General features: G+C 39.6%; 1 protein-coding gene across 8 annotated transcripts in view; it reads left to right on the forward strand.

Moving 5' to 3' along the window:
* The window catches only part of CLASP1 (cytoplasmic linker associated protein 1), a 170,469-nt gene that overhangs the window by 118,568 nt on the left and 36,442 nt on the right, over positions 1-15,459 (forward strand). For 5 of the 8 annotated variants that reach the window (XM_086466154.1, XM_086466149.1, XM_086466150.1 and 2 more), the window contains 5 exons: positions 3,619-3,682; positions 5,059-5,061; positions 5,293-5,456; positions 6,412-6,490; positions 7,484-7,627. In XM_086466154.1, coding sequence (XP_086322280.1) covers positions 3,619-3,682; positions 5,059-5,061; positions 5,293-5,456; positions 6,412-6,490; positions 7,484-7,627 — 454 coding nt within the window. Of the gene's footprint in view, positions 1-3,618; positions 3,683-5,058; positions 5,062-5,292; positions 5,457-6,411; positions 6,491-7,483; positions 7,628-15,328; positions 15,425-15,459 lie in introns of all 8 variants that reach the window. The other 3 variants (XM_086466153.1, XM_086466151.1, XM_086466152.1) reach the window with 2 other exon arrangements.

Consider the following 15,459-nt stretch of genomic DNA (forward strand, 5'->3'; position numbering starts at 1 on the left):
AAACTTGAGTCTCCTATAAGTGGTGTAGTTCATAATGTAGAGGGAAGCTTCTCAGGGCAATGAAGTAGGTGTACCAACTCTGAAACTTTACTTATGGTAGGAGAGGCAGATCTTTTTCCCTTGTTGAAAGCCACGTAAACCCTTCAAACACCTTTGGCAATGTCACACATTAAAACAGGTCTTAGAATTACCCAATAGTCATGTGGAAACTTCATATGACCACAGGTCATGTTAACTAAAGCCAACTGGCTCTTAGGCCATAGGCTTTTCACCCTTCGTTTATGGTGACAGTATTTGGAAACAATCCGTTTATCTGTTGGATCCTTTGAAGATAACATTCATGAATAGCTACAACGTTTTTATTTTCCTGTTACGAATATTATGTACTTAAATTATGACCAAGTTTATAAGTGGTGCTGTATGGTTTATAGCTTGCCTACGTAGATTTGCGCAATTGTTTCTGTTTTAAAAGGCCTTCGTGCTGGCTGAAAATATTTGATGGTTCATGTTAACAGGCTGAATGAAAATATACTGAAAGCAGGCTCAGAAAGGTTGTTCTCTTGCCATCATAGAAACATTCTAGCACTTCACGTGATATGGTACAGGCCTTAAGTGGGAAGTGCTACAGGTTTTTAATATGGGTAGTTGGAGTTTCTAGATCAGAGATGCTTTTTCGTGTGGTCTATTTATGAGTCTTTTAAAAGATGCTTCCCACATGTATGCTGCCTTTATTTTAGTGAACTGTCTGGAAAAACTGTGGCACCTCATATATTTGTATGAAAAAAGTTGGCTGAGACTTTGATTTTTGCCTCAAAGGTGTGTGAGGATTATAACCAAGGTTTTGAGTGCTGTTGGAGATAGTTCCAAGGGAGGAAATGCTGAGAAGGCTGGGTGATGGGCTGTTTATCCAGATCAATAGCTCTTAGCAGAAATACTGGTAGAATTAAACTATTGTTTTCAACCCTGCTGGTTGCAGTGTTTGAACTTTACTGCTGTTGCTAGTCCCTCAAGCTAGCAAGTTTTCTTAGCTTTTGATCCTGAATAATTTATAAACCTGTCCCAGAAACTGCACCCCTGCAGAGTAATTTTTTAATTTGATACTGGTTTTAATTCTCTAGATTATATTTCATTTTGGTTTGCTCTTGGTCTGCTTCCTCCTTGGTTTAGGGTTGATCTGGCGCTTGTTCTAGTGATTAGATTTTATCATCCTGTTTGTTCCCACGGCATCTTGCAGAACATCATCAAGGTCATTAGTACAAGGGGCAAGTCTGTCTGTCTTTTAATTAAACCTGATATCTTCTGTTGTGGTGTAACAAGTTTAATAAAAGGCAGTGATGTGGCTAGGTTTTCTTTAGTAGTCCGAACTGAAAGGTAGCTGCTCCTATATTGGCTGGGATTTGCATATCCAGAAAGATGTGAATGCAAAGTGGTATGGTGCTCACCTATCCTCTTTGTTTTATACCTCCTCCTTTGGCCTAGTTCTCTAAGGAATCCCCATAAGGTCATCTAAATAAAATAAGGCCAACAAGTCCCTTAAGGAAATGTTCTCCCACTGCCTGTTTCAGTGTACTACTTGCATTGTTACCTCAGGTCCATGAGCTTTTACAAAGAGACATGCTTATACTTGCTGTCTTCATGTAACCTTTGCCCAGAAAGAAAATTCATTAGGGTAATAAATAAGGGTTCATTTGGAGAGCTACAATCTCTATGAAGTCAGGAGAGCATTGTAGTCATTTTGAGACTGTGCAGTCTCATCCTGAATGAAGCTGACAGCTTGCTGTGGTGTTACAAAGACTTTTTCCTCTGCATCAAACTCTTAAGACCATTGTTTTCCTGCCCTCTTAAAATTTGATGAGCCTTTCATGCATAGGTTTATTTTTTGGGGAAAAAAAAAAGTCTTGTGTTGTGGTTTAACCCCAGCTGGCAATTAAGCCCCACACAGCTACTCGCTCCCCCCTGGTGGGGTGAGGAAGAGAACTGGAAGAGTGAAAGTGAGAAAACTTGTGGGTTGAGCTAAAGACAGTTTAATAGGTAACGCAAAAGCCACGCACACAAGCAAAGCAAAACAAGGAATTCATTCACCACTTCCCAGAGGCAGGCAGGTGCTCAGCCATCTCCAGGAAAGCAGGGCTCCATCATGCATAACGGTTACTTGGGAAGACAAACGCCATCATGCTGAACATCCCGCCTTCCTTCTTCCTCCAGCTGTATATGCTGAGCAAGATGTCACGTGGTGTGGGATATCCCTTTGGTCAGTTGGGGTCAGCTGTCCCAGCTGTGTCCCCTCCCAACTTCTTGTGCACCCCCAGCCTACTTGCTGGTGGGGTGGGGTGAGGAACAGAAAAGGCCTTGACTGTGTGTAAGCACTGCTCAGGCATAACTAAAACATCCCTGTGTTACCAACACTCTTTCCAGCACAAATCCAAAACACAGCCGCCTGCCAGCTACTGTGGAGAAAATTGACTCTATCCCAGCAAAAACCAGCATGGTGTGTTACTTACAAACAAGCTAACATAAAATAGCTGTAGACTACTAGCATGTTCTGGCCTATTCTTTGAAGCTTATTTTGAGAGAGCGAAAGAGATGTGTTGGTGGACTGTAGAATTAATGTCTTTCTGGAAAGAAGGCACTTGTAGTCAAGACCTGATTGGCTGTTCTCTGAGCTATCCATGTGCATTTCTCTAGTTGCTCTGGTTTCATAGTAATTATGAAAAATATCTAACTGCATCCATAGTATGCAGGAAATGTTACTTAACTGTCTTGCCCTGTTTTTGTTTGAACAGTAAACAAGGAAAACTTCTGCATTCTTTGGCAGTTTGCCTTGCAGGAAGACTTAAGACTTGTAGTTTCAATACATTGCAAATAAGAGCTTTGGCACCAAACAGTTCTGCATTTAACTCAAACTCAGTATTTTATGAAAGGGACCTATACATCAGTCTTTTTTTCCCCAGCATAAAAAAAGCATTACTGAGCACCTCATAATCTCTTCCTAATAGGGATTTAGATTGTGCCTTGATTCAATTATCTTACGACTTACTAGGTTGCCCACTTGTTAATCTGTCTTCCATTTCTATATATTTGTCTCCTCAATGTACCTGCTCTCAAACTTTGGAGTCAGTTCTGGTATCTGTTAATACTGTATGATTCTAGACTGATTTTGGTGAAGCAGATTAGTATATACCCAAACAGCATGAAAGTTCTGATTTTTACTTGAAAATTTGAATTCCCTGACAAAAAGAGACTTGAGAAGCCTATTCCTAAGGGGCAAAAGACCCATTTTCAGTGAGTCAGCAGTAAATACCTCCCGAATGTGCATATTTCAAGTTGTCTTCTTCAATACAGAACATAGAAGAAAATAGAAGCAGCAGAAAATACAAGTGTCCAGCTTATGAATTTAAAAAAAACCCCGATTATTAGATTTCTTAATGTAGGACTGGTGATCCCAGCAGCTAAACTGGATGCCAGTTAAGGCTTTGCCTTGACACAGAGTTTTCAGAAGTGTGACTTAAGTAACATTTAAATAAAGAAGGTTAGATCTTTCAACTGTTAATATTTATTAGCTTTTTTGCTGCACCTAAAACTTTAGCATTAATACTATGTTTTATTTATGTATTTTAGCCGAGTCGAGTTAAAAAGGCTATGTGAAATATTTACACGCATGTTTGCTGACCCTCACAGCAAGGTAAGATCAGAAAAGCTTGGCTTGTTCTCTTACATTACCATGTGTGCACATCTGACACTGTTCCAAGATTAATGTTTTGTATTTCTGCCCTTACCATCTGCCGGGGAAACTAGCATTTATAAATCTTTTTGGTTTTTATCTGTTTTACAATGAAGGGATGTGGCTCAGTCTCTCTTATGTTGCTAGGAACTGGTTGCTCCGTGCTTCCCGAGTAGCAGCCTAATGCCTTTCAGATGTCAGCTCCCAGAGCAAGAAGTTCAGTTTTATCTGTTTTTCTCTAGGGGTTGGCTTGGTGATACACTGTAGAGTGAGATCCATGAAGGGTAATGAGCTGTAGCTCAGCATCATGGTTACTGGGGTTTGTGTATTGTATACATCTAGGAGCGGTATGGGGTCTCCCCAAGGTGCTGTTCTGGATCTCATAATTAAAATCTTCAGTATAACCACTTTGCCTTATTTATAACACTGACTTTGGAAGTTAAAGGCTGTGGCACGAATTTACAGGCATCTCTTAGGAAGGAGAAGGCTGGGGAATGGGGAGGTTGGGCCCACAGGCACGTTCAGACCCAGTGGTCTTACGTCGACAGGTAAGCAGGAGCAGGGAGAGAGGAAAAGGGAGTGTCATGCCCTTTCCTGAGGAGACTTGCTGATTGAGGGCAACCAGTAATGGCATGGTAAAAACATCTGCTGTTGGGTTAAGAAACAGTTTGAGAAAGAATAAGTTGTATAAATATTTGTACTTCAGACTGCTTGGTAAACCAGTTTTAATAAACAGTTGTCAGGTGGAAATCCCCTGGGCAGGCATGCTTGCCTGTCACAAGTCTTGCTCAAAGTGTGCGTTTTTGGCTGTTAATTATAATCTGGACCAGCTGTCCCACAGGCCTTGCTGAGTGTGGCAGTTCCTACCTGTAAGGTCTTAATGTTTTGGTTCTCAAAGATTCAGCATGTGCGGTGGAAAGGGTGAAGGTGTAGCTGTTCGTTTGCAAAATATTTCCAATTTCTGAGTAAGGTGAGGGTTTATTGCACACTGGACTCAAGTATATCCTCTGTGACAGCGATGTTCTGTCATCTGCACTGCTTTTATAGAATTACCAACTTGTTAGCTGTGGTGTTAAACATATGTAAACTTTGTTACATATAAACATATATAAATGTGTTACTTTCATGACTGAGGAGACTGGATCTGATCCAAACTATATAATATTTTAAGTAAATCCACTGAGAAAAGATTGTGTTTTAAGAAAATGTAAACTTTCAATGAATGTATCTTTTATCTGTTGACAATCTGCATCTGAACAACCAGCCTTGATCACTATGTGTGCTAACGAGTAATTTTTGTTGTTGCATGGCCTGCTTTGCTGTGGAACTGACAACAGAGAGTAAGTGTATTCTACCCCCTTCCTTCATTTGTTTCATGTGGTATTTTAATATGACACATTTTAGGCATGTCTTGTCTGATTATTTTTTTTCAGAGCAATGTAGTCACTAAAATAGTTCATTGAAATGTCTATAACAAAATCATCCTGAAACTCCGATTGTAATCCCCTTCCCTGTGATTATTTTTATTTAAAGAATCTTAGTCCTTTTAGTGACACTTATTTTGTTTATAGGTCTTCAGCATGTTTCTGGAAACACTGGTTGATTTCATCATCATTCATAAAGATGACTTGCAGGATTGGCTTTTTGTTCTCCTGACCCAGTTGCTGAAGAAAATGGGAGCAGATTTGCTGGGGTCTGTGCAGGCGAAAGTTCAAAAAGCTCTGGATGTCACCAGGTAGAGTACTCAGTTGGCAAATGTTACGGAGGTTTTTGCAGGATTACAGGGAGGCATCTGATGAACATTTTAGAAACCAGCAGTGCCGTATATTTTGAGGGTTCAGTCTTAATGAATACCAGAATAAAGGAGAACAAAGTTATGTCACAATATTTCAAGCATTGAATTAAAAAGGCCTGTCTCTTTTCTAAACAGATAACTTTAAAGCACAACATTTAAAATGTGTAACTGATTCATTTTGATAATCTGTTTTTTTAGTGTACTGTGCTTAGATACTAATTTTCTTTTTGATTGATTTGAAAAAAAAAAAAAAGTGTTTGCCATTTGCCATTTTTAGAATATGAATGGTGCTGTACCACAAAGTTTGGAGCATCTTTCATGTTGTTCAAACAGCAAATAACAGTAATATCAGGATAAGACCTTGAATGTGCCCGCCAATTCCATGGTCCGTATCCTTTTCTAAGGATGTCCATCACAGGCCATTGTTACAATAAAGTTCAGCTCATCCTGGAAATAGGATAATTTAAAAAAAAAAAAAAAATAGTAGTAATCTAGGAGAAAATAGACCAGAGTGGGGGAAAGAGAGGTGAGAAGGCAAAACCAGATATAAATTCGAAGGACAAGATAAGCCAGGCTGGTACCAGAGATAAGGGAACAAAGCACAGCCTGAAATGAAGAAGGAATGGACAGGTGTGCCAGAAGCTGGGCAAGTGTACAGAAAGCAGATAGAGTAACAGTGTATAAAGGTATTGATTTAGCAGTTTTCCTCTGTGGAGGAGTATTAAATCAGTAATTAGTTAATCCTTAGACCTCGAGTTTCTGTGGTTGATGGTAAAGTTAAGAGGAGGAGCATGGTAAGTGTTGAAATCTGTTGTGCAAGCTTTAATTTATTGAGTTAATCTAATCATGACAATTTACGTTGCATTACGTTTTTGCCTTTGTTTTCTTTGGACAGAGATTCTTTCCCATTTGATCAACAATTTAACATTTTGATGAGGTTTATTGTGGATCAGACCCAAACACCAAACCTGAAGGTCAGTACCAAAAGCCTTTTCACTAAAGTATATCGGTATGGTTGTCTTAGCTTGCCATGTCAGGCATACCAGAAAGCATAGAACTCCTGATAAGATAACTAATTTGTAAGTACCTGCGTGATACAGAAATTATATCAGCAACTTCGATTAACTCTCTCGTTCTCCATTTTAATAAATCTAAGTATCTTTACAATAGGGCCCTATAGCTCATCACAAGTCAGTAAGACTTGGGCTTTAAGCACACTGGAACATATTAAAGTTTAGACTTGGAAAATTCCTCTTTACCCTGGTTTTGGTGGGAAGAAGACCTGGCCGTGCAGGACAGAAGGGACCAGACCCTGTCTGAACATCTGGGAAGCTGAGACCCTAGGCACACCTTAACAAGTGCTTGTTGCACAGGTCAGATGTAGCACGTGTAGGGTTTGGAGAAAAAAAACATCAGAGCGCTCTGTTACTGAATCCTCCCAAAGGGATACTGTTGTGCAGAATGTATTTCAGGAGATTGCTGTTTCAAGGCAATAGGAACAGTGTAAACTCTGGAATTCATACACATCTATCTTCCAGAGACAGGAATATACAGGATGCCAAATAACTCAAGTGTTCTTTCATCAGTCTCTCAAATTTTGGACCTTTTGAGTATCTGGTATCAGGCATTTGGTTTGAGACCCAAACGCTATGGTTTCACATCTGGAACAATAACTGCTGGTGGAAACAGCGTGGTGCAATACTGATTTGCTTGGGCAAACGCAAAAGCAGACCTGTGTGTTTCATGCCAGTTCTGATATACCATTCCAGACTCCTACTACACAAAATTTATCCTGGGTAGAACGTTGCTCCTGATTTTTGAAAGATGACAGAGAGACGTGTCTCAGGGATACTTTTTTATCCCCTGTGTGACATAAGTCTTGTCAATCTGTAATGGTGTCTGTTTATTATGGGGTAAATCCATCTTTGCCAGCTCAGGAGCATAACAAATCCCTTTTCACCTCTCAGGTGAAAGTTGCTATCTTGAAGTATATCGAGTCCTTGGCAAGACAGATGGATCCAACAGACTTTGTGAACTCCAGTGAGACAAGACTTGCTGTATCTAGAATTATAACTTGGACAACAGAACCAAAGAGCTCAGATGTGAGAAAGGTAAGCCAGGATGATGAAGTATTTGCAGTAATTATTGTTTTTCTTAAGGAAAAAAAAAAAACAAACAAACCACCAACAAAAAATGGTCATAAAGGTAATGAAAAATTCGGTGATTAGATTCTAATTTTAAAAATTGGATTTTGCATACCTTATTATCCAAACTATATTGCCAGGTCAGTAAACACATGTTTCTGTAGCACGTCTTGATATTTTTTATTTCTGGTAGGTATTTAGCCGTGTGACTTTTAACTGCTATTACTATGCAAAAAGAGATCATAGTTTAAAAATGTGCTTTTTCTTGAGAGTCTGGAAATATCTCTAGGTTTTCATTTATTTAGATGAAGGCTCTATGTCTTGTAGAATGAAATCTAGCACAACTTCTGTGTTATAATATTGTTAAAAGAAAGTAAACAAATCAGTAAGCTGCCAGGGGCTCTCAACTCTTTTCTTTTAAGAGCTGTGTGTTTATCTCAACCTGGAAAAAACTGACACATTTAGGTCAGGTCTGGGTAATACAGTTACCTTGTTCTTTATCTTGCTCTAGATGCAAGTGTCAGGCAAGCTAAAATGGGGCAGATAGTGATACTCATCTCTCCCAAGAGAAAAGTGAGACTTAGTTTTATGTACCTGGCATCTGTGACACAGTTTAAAATTACTTCCTCTTCCCAGCCCGGATGTAGAAATAGATTCCAGTAGGAGTTAAAGGCTTTGAGATGTACTTGGATTTAAAAAAAAAAAACAAAAAACAAAAAACAAACCAACTTTAAGCATTTCTGAATGTAAAAATGGTATGAGATTTTTACACTCTGCATGCACTTAAAAAGTTGAATTAATACTAGAATAGCATATTATTTTGTAATGTTGGAAATAAGCAAATTATTTTTGTTACTAGTGATTATTTGGTTCTGATGGAAAAGATCACTGGTTTCCAAAGGTGCTGCAACTGCAGCATTATCTGATAGCTGACATAAGGCTTCAAAGAAGCTTTTTGGGTGCGTGCTGTTTGCTTTGTAGCATACAGCTGATTGCATCTAGAGAAAAATGTCTCATCCTCTTTTCTGAAGACTTTTTGCAGGGATTGTTCACACCAGGGTGACTGAAATTTGCTTCTGCAAGACAGTCTACCTCAGAAAAAAAGACTGACTAAATCCTGGGTTTAGATCTGGAATATGTGTTTCCATTTTGATGCTTCCATGTCCAAAGTCAGAAAGAATTAAACAGGCAAAGAAGCTGCTTTCCCTGTTACAGTTCAAGTAAACTTCAAGCAGTTTACTCTGCTGGTGGTCTACGAGAGGGAGTTGTAATTAATATAAGTAGAAATAGACATCGAAAAGCAAAATCTCTGCGTATTGGTCAGCAGAAGAAATATTTCCACCATTAGGGGTCGTCATTGCTGCATGCAAAATTGAGTGAAGAGTATCTGCAGCAACTGAAAAAACTGGCTGTTTGCTGTGAAGCTGTGGGATGTGGGGAGTGGGTGTTGATTGAAAGGCTTGCAGAGCTCTGGCAAAACTTCCAGCAAACTCCACCTGAGCAGTACCTGGGCAAGTGCCTTGGGGCTGACGAGATTACTGTATCTAAATTCTTTTTATTAAACCTACATGTGACTTGGATTTGCTTCTGATGCTTGTAGCTTTCAAATAAATTATTACACAGTTAAGCCAACTTAGGCTACTAAAGATGAACGCCCAGGTGATCTTTATTTCCTCATACCGTTGCTGTACTATGATTTTATTAAGAACATAGTACAAACCACAGGCTTTATAAGAAACACTGCAGCAAAGGGTTTATAAGCAATCATTGGCCATTATCTCTGTCAGGACTGTAGTTAACAGACTAATAAATTCATTATGCAGTAACGAACTGGATTATCAAGGGCCAACCCAGACAGGTGAAATGTTCTGAAGAATGCAGTTAAAAAATTGTCCTCCTTTTTTGGAGACTGTAACTTGGAAAATAAAGTGACTTTTTTATATCAAGATGATTCATTTAAGCATCAGAACATGCTGCCCTCATGAAAGGTGTTACGGTGCCCTTCAAGATGTGAGGTTTTCCAAGTGCAAAGCAGACTGTGCATCGTAAACATTGTCACAACCTAAAAATGGAGATGGCAGTTGAGGTTATGGGGGAGAAGGAGAAGAATCAGTTCAGTCCTCAAATGATGTGCTACAAAAGGCCTGTAAAAAGTGCAAAATAAGGTAATTTTTTAATAGAATCTGGATTTGAGACCACTGAGGAGTGTTTTTTTGCTACTGAGCAGTCTTGGCTGGCAATATCCAGTCCATGTATACTACTGCAGCTGACTTGATGGAACAGCCATGCTGGTGCTCGACTACTCATGGAGGCAGGGCCTCTTTCCCGCACGAAATGCAGTCCTGCAGCCACTGTGGTTCTCACCCAGACTGAGTTACTCAATGCTACCTTAATGCAAGTAGCATCTGTGTGTGTGGTGGCTGTGCTGTTCTGTCTAGATTTTAGCTTTGAGCAGATAGAGGTAGAACAAGCTTGGTTGTGCTGGTGGTGAAGTATATAAATGACCTCTGTCAGTGGGGAAAGCATGTGGCTGCTATGTGCACATGGCAATTAGTCATGCAGATCTGATCCTGTGGTAGCAATCAAGGGGTCTGTTCAAGAAATGGATTATATGTTCAGTCAATAGTGAGATTATCCTTTTATTAGTGATCACCTGTCCATTACTACTACTACTATTCCACTATGTGTGATAGACATGGAGATCCCAGCCCCGTAGCGTTAAGGCACTGGAGAAAAGTAGAACAAAAAGTGTAATTTAATCCAAAAACTTTTTTCAAACTGAATGATACAGCTTTATTAATAAACTTTGCATATTGTTACGATAACTGCTTAAGCACACTTAATGAGCACACTGAAGCTGTCTGACACCTGACTTGAACTGCAGATCGTGTTTTATAGCTAGTGAAATTAGAAAGAAACTTAGTCAAAGGAAATTATTTTGCATAAACCACGTTATAGTCTTGTATGGAATGATATCTGTAGGTAAACATAAGCTCTATTGCCACAATAAAAACATGATGTACTTTGAGGAACATACAGTTGATATTACAGAACATCATTGACAAAATGTCATGATTCCCTCTCAGGGCAGAAACCATTTGAGCTGCTGACAGTAGCCGTGAACTATGTACGGTCAAAATTACTGTCAAGTTTTATGTTTAAAATAAGGTGATTTGCAGTGTGTTACAGGTAAATATTTGTCTTGTTTTAAAGACTGTTAATACTTACGGGTGTTTACCCTGCATTCAAGTTAAGATTTGCTTCCTGCAAGCAGTGCTAGAAGAAAGGTGAAAGGCATTTGTCCTCCATGCTGAACAAAAGCCGTTGCATAGGAACAGATCATGCAGCACTGTGGATACCTGGATGGGTTCAGTGCAAGGAGAGGACCTGTTGGTAATTTCTGCACATACAGCCAGCTTGCTACTTTTTCCACCAAGCAGAGCATATCAATGGTCAGGGCAGAAATCAGGATTTCAGATCACTGAGCTCTAATTTTGATTGCAGTAACGTCTAACCTTGTGTGATGCACTTAACTTCCCTCTGCCTTGGTTTATTCCTCTCCGTAACAGGGCATTAATTCTGATTTTTCTCTGGAAAATATTTAAGATCATGAAATAATTTTACAAAAGCCAGTCAATTACCATACAGAAAAGTAACACAATGGCAATGCGAATACAGTGATGACTGGTCTGAGGACATTAAGTCAGTAACTTCACCATGTTATCACCAATATTGCCAGCAAAGTTATTGTGCAATCCTTACGTAGGTAAAGTGCTTATTGAATTTGGATGACAGGCTTGGGCTCTGTGGGAAAATACTTTGATCTTGGAAAAGAGCCATCAGTTTGAGAATGGAAATTAGAATGAGTCTTCTGATTTGAATCTGGACAAAGCCTAAGGAAGCCTCCTGTCCAAGGCTTGGGTGAATGGAAACTTTCATTAAACATGACTGCTCAGCATCTGAGGGGGTGGAGTCTGTGAGGGCACGCAGGATCTTAGCGTTTAGGACGAGCTTGTACAGGCTGAAGAGGAACAAGGCCTTCTGAGGTGAAGGGCCAGTGACACTGCCTACAATCTTGTTAGTCAGCCAAGCTCTGGTCCTAACGATAAGTAACAAGATCTGTATTGCCTAATCATCATTTGGACTACTAATCTCAGGGAAGAAGTTATCTTTCCTTTGTGCCAGATATCCTGACTGACTTCTTTGTTGATGAAACATTACTGCAGCAGTTTTATTTTACAAGCCTGAATGCATTTTTAGACAGTATGGGCAGCCTTATGTCACATGTATATCATGTTCTGCCTTCCACTTATGTAACTGGGAAAACTTTTTCTTTCAACTGTCCCAGTCATTACTGAGTTTGGCCAAGCTACCCTTGAATACAGGCAGTGGATGGGTCTTGGTAAGAAACTAGAACCACTGCAATGAATCAAAAAGTCCAGAAGGATGCTTGTATTACTGTGATTTTCATGAAGATGAAGTCTCCCTCAGACTACAAGGGGTATGGCCCTCCTTGGATTGGCACCACTGGTTTGCAGGTGAAGTCTAGAGGTGTCCAATGAAAGCAGGTTTGGGATCAGATTTTTTCCTAAAACTGATTGGGAAACTGTTTCTGAATTATACTGGAAGATGAGGAAGATTTCAGAGAGAAAGAGAAATTCTTCATATGCTCAAACAGCCAATGAAGATGTAGTTACTTCTTTAACGAGTAGTCCTAGGTGTCATTTCTTGAGAAATATGGTTGTTGTCACTTTGACAAGGAAATCATATCTGTCAATAAAGCCCAGAGCAAGTTTGGATAGAGTATTGTTGTGATGTCTGTAGGCGAGGACCGGTGATAGACAGAAAAGCAAACACTGCTAAGGAAATGAAACTTGGCTCCTTGGCAATGTGATGCCGTGAGACCTCTAAAATCTATCCTGGAGCTTTAATTTTCCATCTAGCATCAGGCTGAGTTGAACAACTCTAGGACAGAAGTTTTACTGTAAAAGCACTCCCAAAGACTTGTAGTGAGCTGAAATGGCATCATTCATCTTTACTTGTGTTGAGCAATAGACACTGTCGGTCATGGCCTGTTACAGTAGCAGTGGCAAAGAGGATGTTTGCAGAAATGCTTTTGAATGGCAAATTGTTTTAATATTCCCCGTTCTCAGGCCCTTGCCTTTCTTGCCGTATTCCTATGCCAGATTTGTGTGTCTCATGGACTCATTGAAGAGAAAAGTTACCAGAGAACCAGGCTTTAGTATTGAATTTCAGGCTTATGGACTATGGGATATTCCTAAAGAAGTCAAACTTGGCCTAAATGCACAGTGGAACTCCTTTCAGACATTTAAACATAGTCAGTGTTAGGAAAAAGTGTAGTACATCAAAAGTGGCACCTGGTAGACTTCATTGTTTACTTGATTTAATGATATTAGAACAAAAAGGATCTCTGTGTCCTAGCTGTGTTTCCAAAATAGTAGCTGTCATTTTCTATTTGTTTTGAATTTGATGCTAGGGAGCTATGAGAGCCCAAATATTTTTAGTGTACGCAGTGTAAGGAAAATGGCTTTTCTCAATGTTAGCGGCCAGAAAATCATCACATGCTTCTTGGAAACATGGTGCTGGGGTAGATTTTCTTAAAATTAGTCTCTTCACTTTATACAGTCTTCTAGTATCCTTTGAGTTGAAAGCAATTTGTAATATAAGCACATTTTCTCAGTTTGCTTGAAACAGTAAGAGCTAGTGCATGATAATATGAGATAAGAAGGAATTGCTTTACAGCGTGTGTATACTCATATTATGTGTCTGTGCATAATGTGTTTGTGGGTACATGCCATTTATATAAATACATACACCACACCTACATAGGTATAGGTGTCTTATCTGTTATGAAAATCAAGATTAGAGGAGGTATTTACATGATACATTGTGAAGCCATCCAATAGACCATAAGCTGTTTTCTCTGCACTGTGATGGATAAGTCTGCCATACTTATTCTAGCATTTTGAAACTCAGTGCAGATTAAAGTGCATGTTTCACTACAAACCGTCTTACTTCAGTAGCTTTTCTTCTTTCTTAGCTTATATGTGGGAACCTCTCCCTCAGAATTCAGACTTAAATCATGCCAGGTTTGTAATAAAGGTTTCTCAGTTGTTAATGAAATGTGACCTTTGTTTCTAGTCCTGAAACCTGTTTTTGCAACAAATGTCATTTTGTAAGGAGCAAAGTTACTCAGAGTGGCCTTCATCAGCCTGACTTCTGGGGTAACATCTGGCGCTCCAGAAATAATGAACATTTTTGCCATAGTCTTTGCTGTGCCCAGGTCACAAAACAACGGCATGAACAAGAAGTCCTAGTCCATTACAGGACAGTAATCCGAATATGCGATGGTTCAGTGCTGCATAGTTTTCACTGGCGCTTGTTTGAGATGCCTTTGACACTTGTAATGCAACCATCGATGACTTATAAAAGCCTTTCATGATATGTTAAGTGTGTGCTGTATAAAACACAATAGCAATGTGGATTTAATCTGTACGTAAATTCTGTATTTGAATCTGTTAAACAAATTCTTCCTTTTCAGGATGTGGACGTAAACAGCATATTCTAATAGAAGTCTTTTGGGAAAACTGTGTCAAAAAACTTGTGCTCAAGCTAGCATGCTTGGATTATGTATGAACTGATTAAGCCGTTGCGTTTCATATTACAGTATCAGTAATGTGGGTGTCCGTACTCATCTGATTCTATACCCAAAAAAGGAACAAGCAGGAGATTTGGATTGGTAGATAGTTTGTTAGCTTAATGCCAGCTAACACTTAATTGTCTGCTGGAAAATACTCTTAAATAACACTTCTTTAGAACCTGCAGACGCTCTCAGATGTGAACTAACTCACTTAACGCCAACTACGCTCATCGGAGAATCGAAGCATTGCCTTATGCCAATGTGTGCTAATACAAGCTGCCTGATGTGTCACTGCTGCCTCTCGATCTCAGTAGATCTGTATTTGATCTGCAGTTTAGTATAATTCAAAGTGACAGGAGAGAGCGAGCGAGCGAGCTTCTCTATTCCAGTGTGCCTTAGGTGGTTAAAACCACATTTTCCATAGGCTGGATGGTGAAACAAATGATGCATACAGAGTACGATCATGTTTGTCAAAAGTGGGTAGATGTTAGTATGGATCTTCCCCAGACCGATCACATGATAAAAGGTGTTTGTAGATGGTGGTGGTCTATCAGACTGATGCCTGGACTGGAGTCAGGAGTTTGCAAAGTTCTTGGAGGCATCTGTGAGGATAGGTGCAGGCAGATGCAAACACCTATTCCCTTACTCCTGGCTGGCCAGATGTAAGTGCTATCTCAGTATATGACTGCCGAAGCTTTCAACAGAGGTTTTCAAGTGATTATGGAGGCCATCAGGAGGTTGCCAAAGCAAAGTTTTGTAGGAGAGCTAAGCAGTGATCTGTGAGCCGAAGAATTGTGGCTGAATTTAATTTTGAGCCAGTGCTGCCCTCTGCTGAAAAGAATGCTCTTCTGGGTAAATTGAATACAAATGCTTTTTGTTACTTGAAATTAAGCAAGCAACTGATTCAAACTCTTCTGCAAAAAGATAACATGTGTACTGTTTAGAGGATTTAGTTGAAATCTGCGCTTTCTCTAAATAATATGAACTTTCCTGTTTGTCAAACCCAGACCATGCATAGTTGGGTGGGTGAGGATTTGCCAGCTAGGACAACTACAGCTTCCTCAGGGCCCGGTGAAGGAAACTTGGAAGAGAAGTGTAAACAGGTAGACTAAAAGCTGTATGCACTAATCACACTAAT

The sequence above is a fragment of the Leptosomus discolor genome, chromosome 5 (genome assembly GCF_034619465.1).
Source record: "Leptosomus discolor isolate bLepDis1 chromosome 5, bLepDis1.hap2, whole genome shotgun sequence".
Lineage (NCBI taxonomy): Eukaryota > Metazoa > Chordata > Aves > Leptosomiformes > Leptosomidae > Leptosomus > Leptosomus discolor.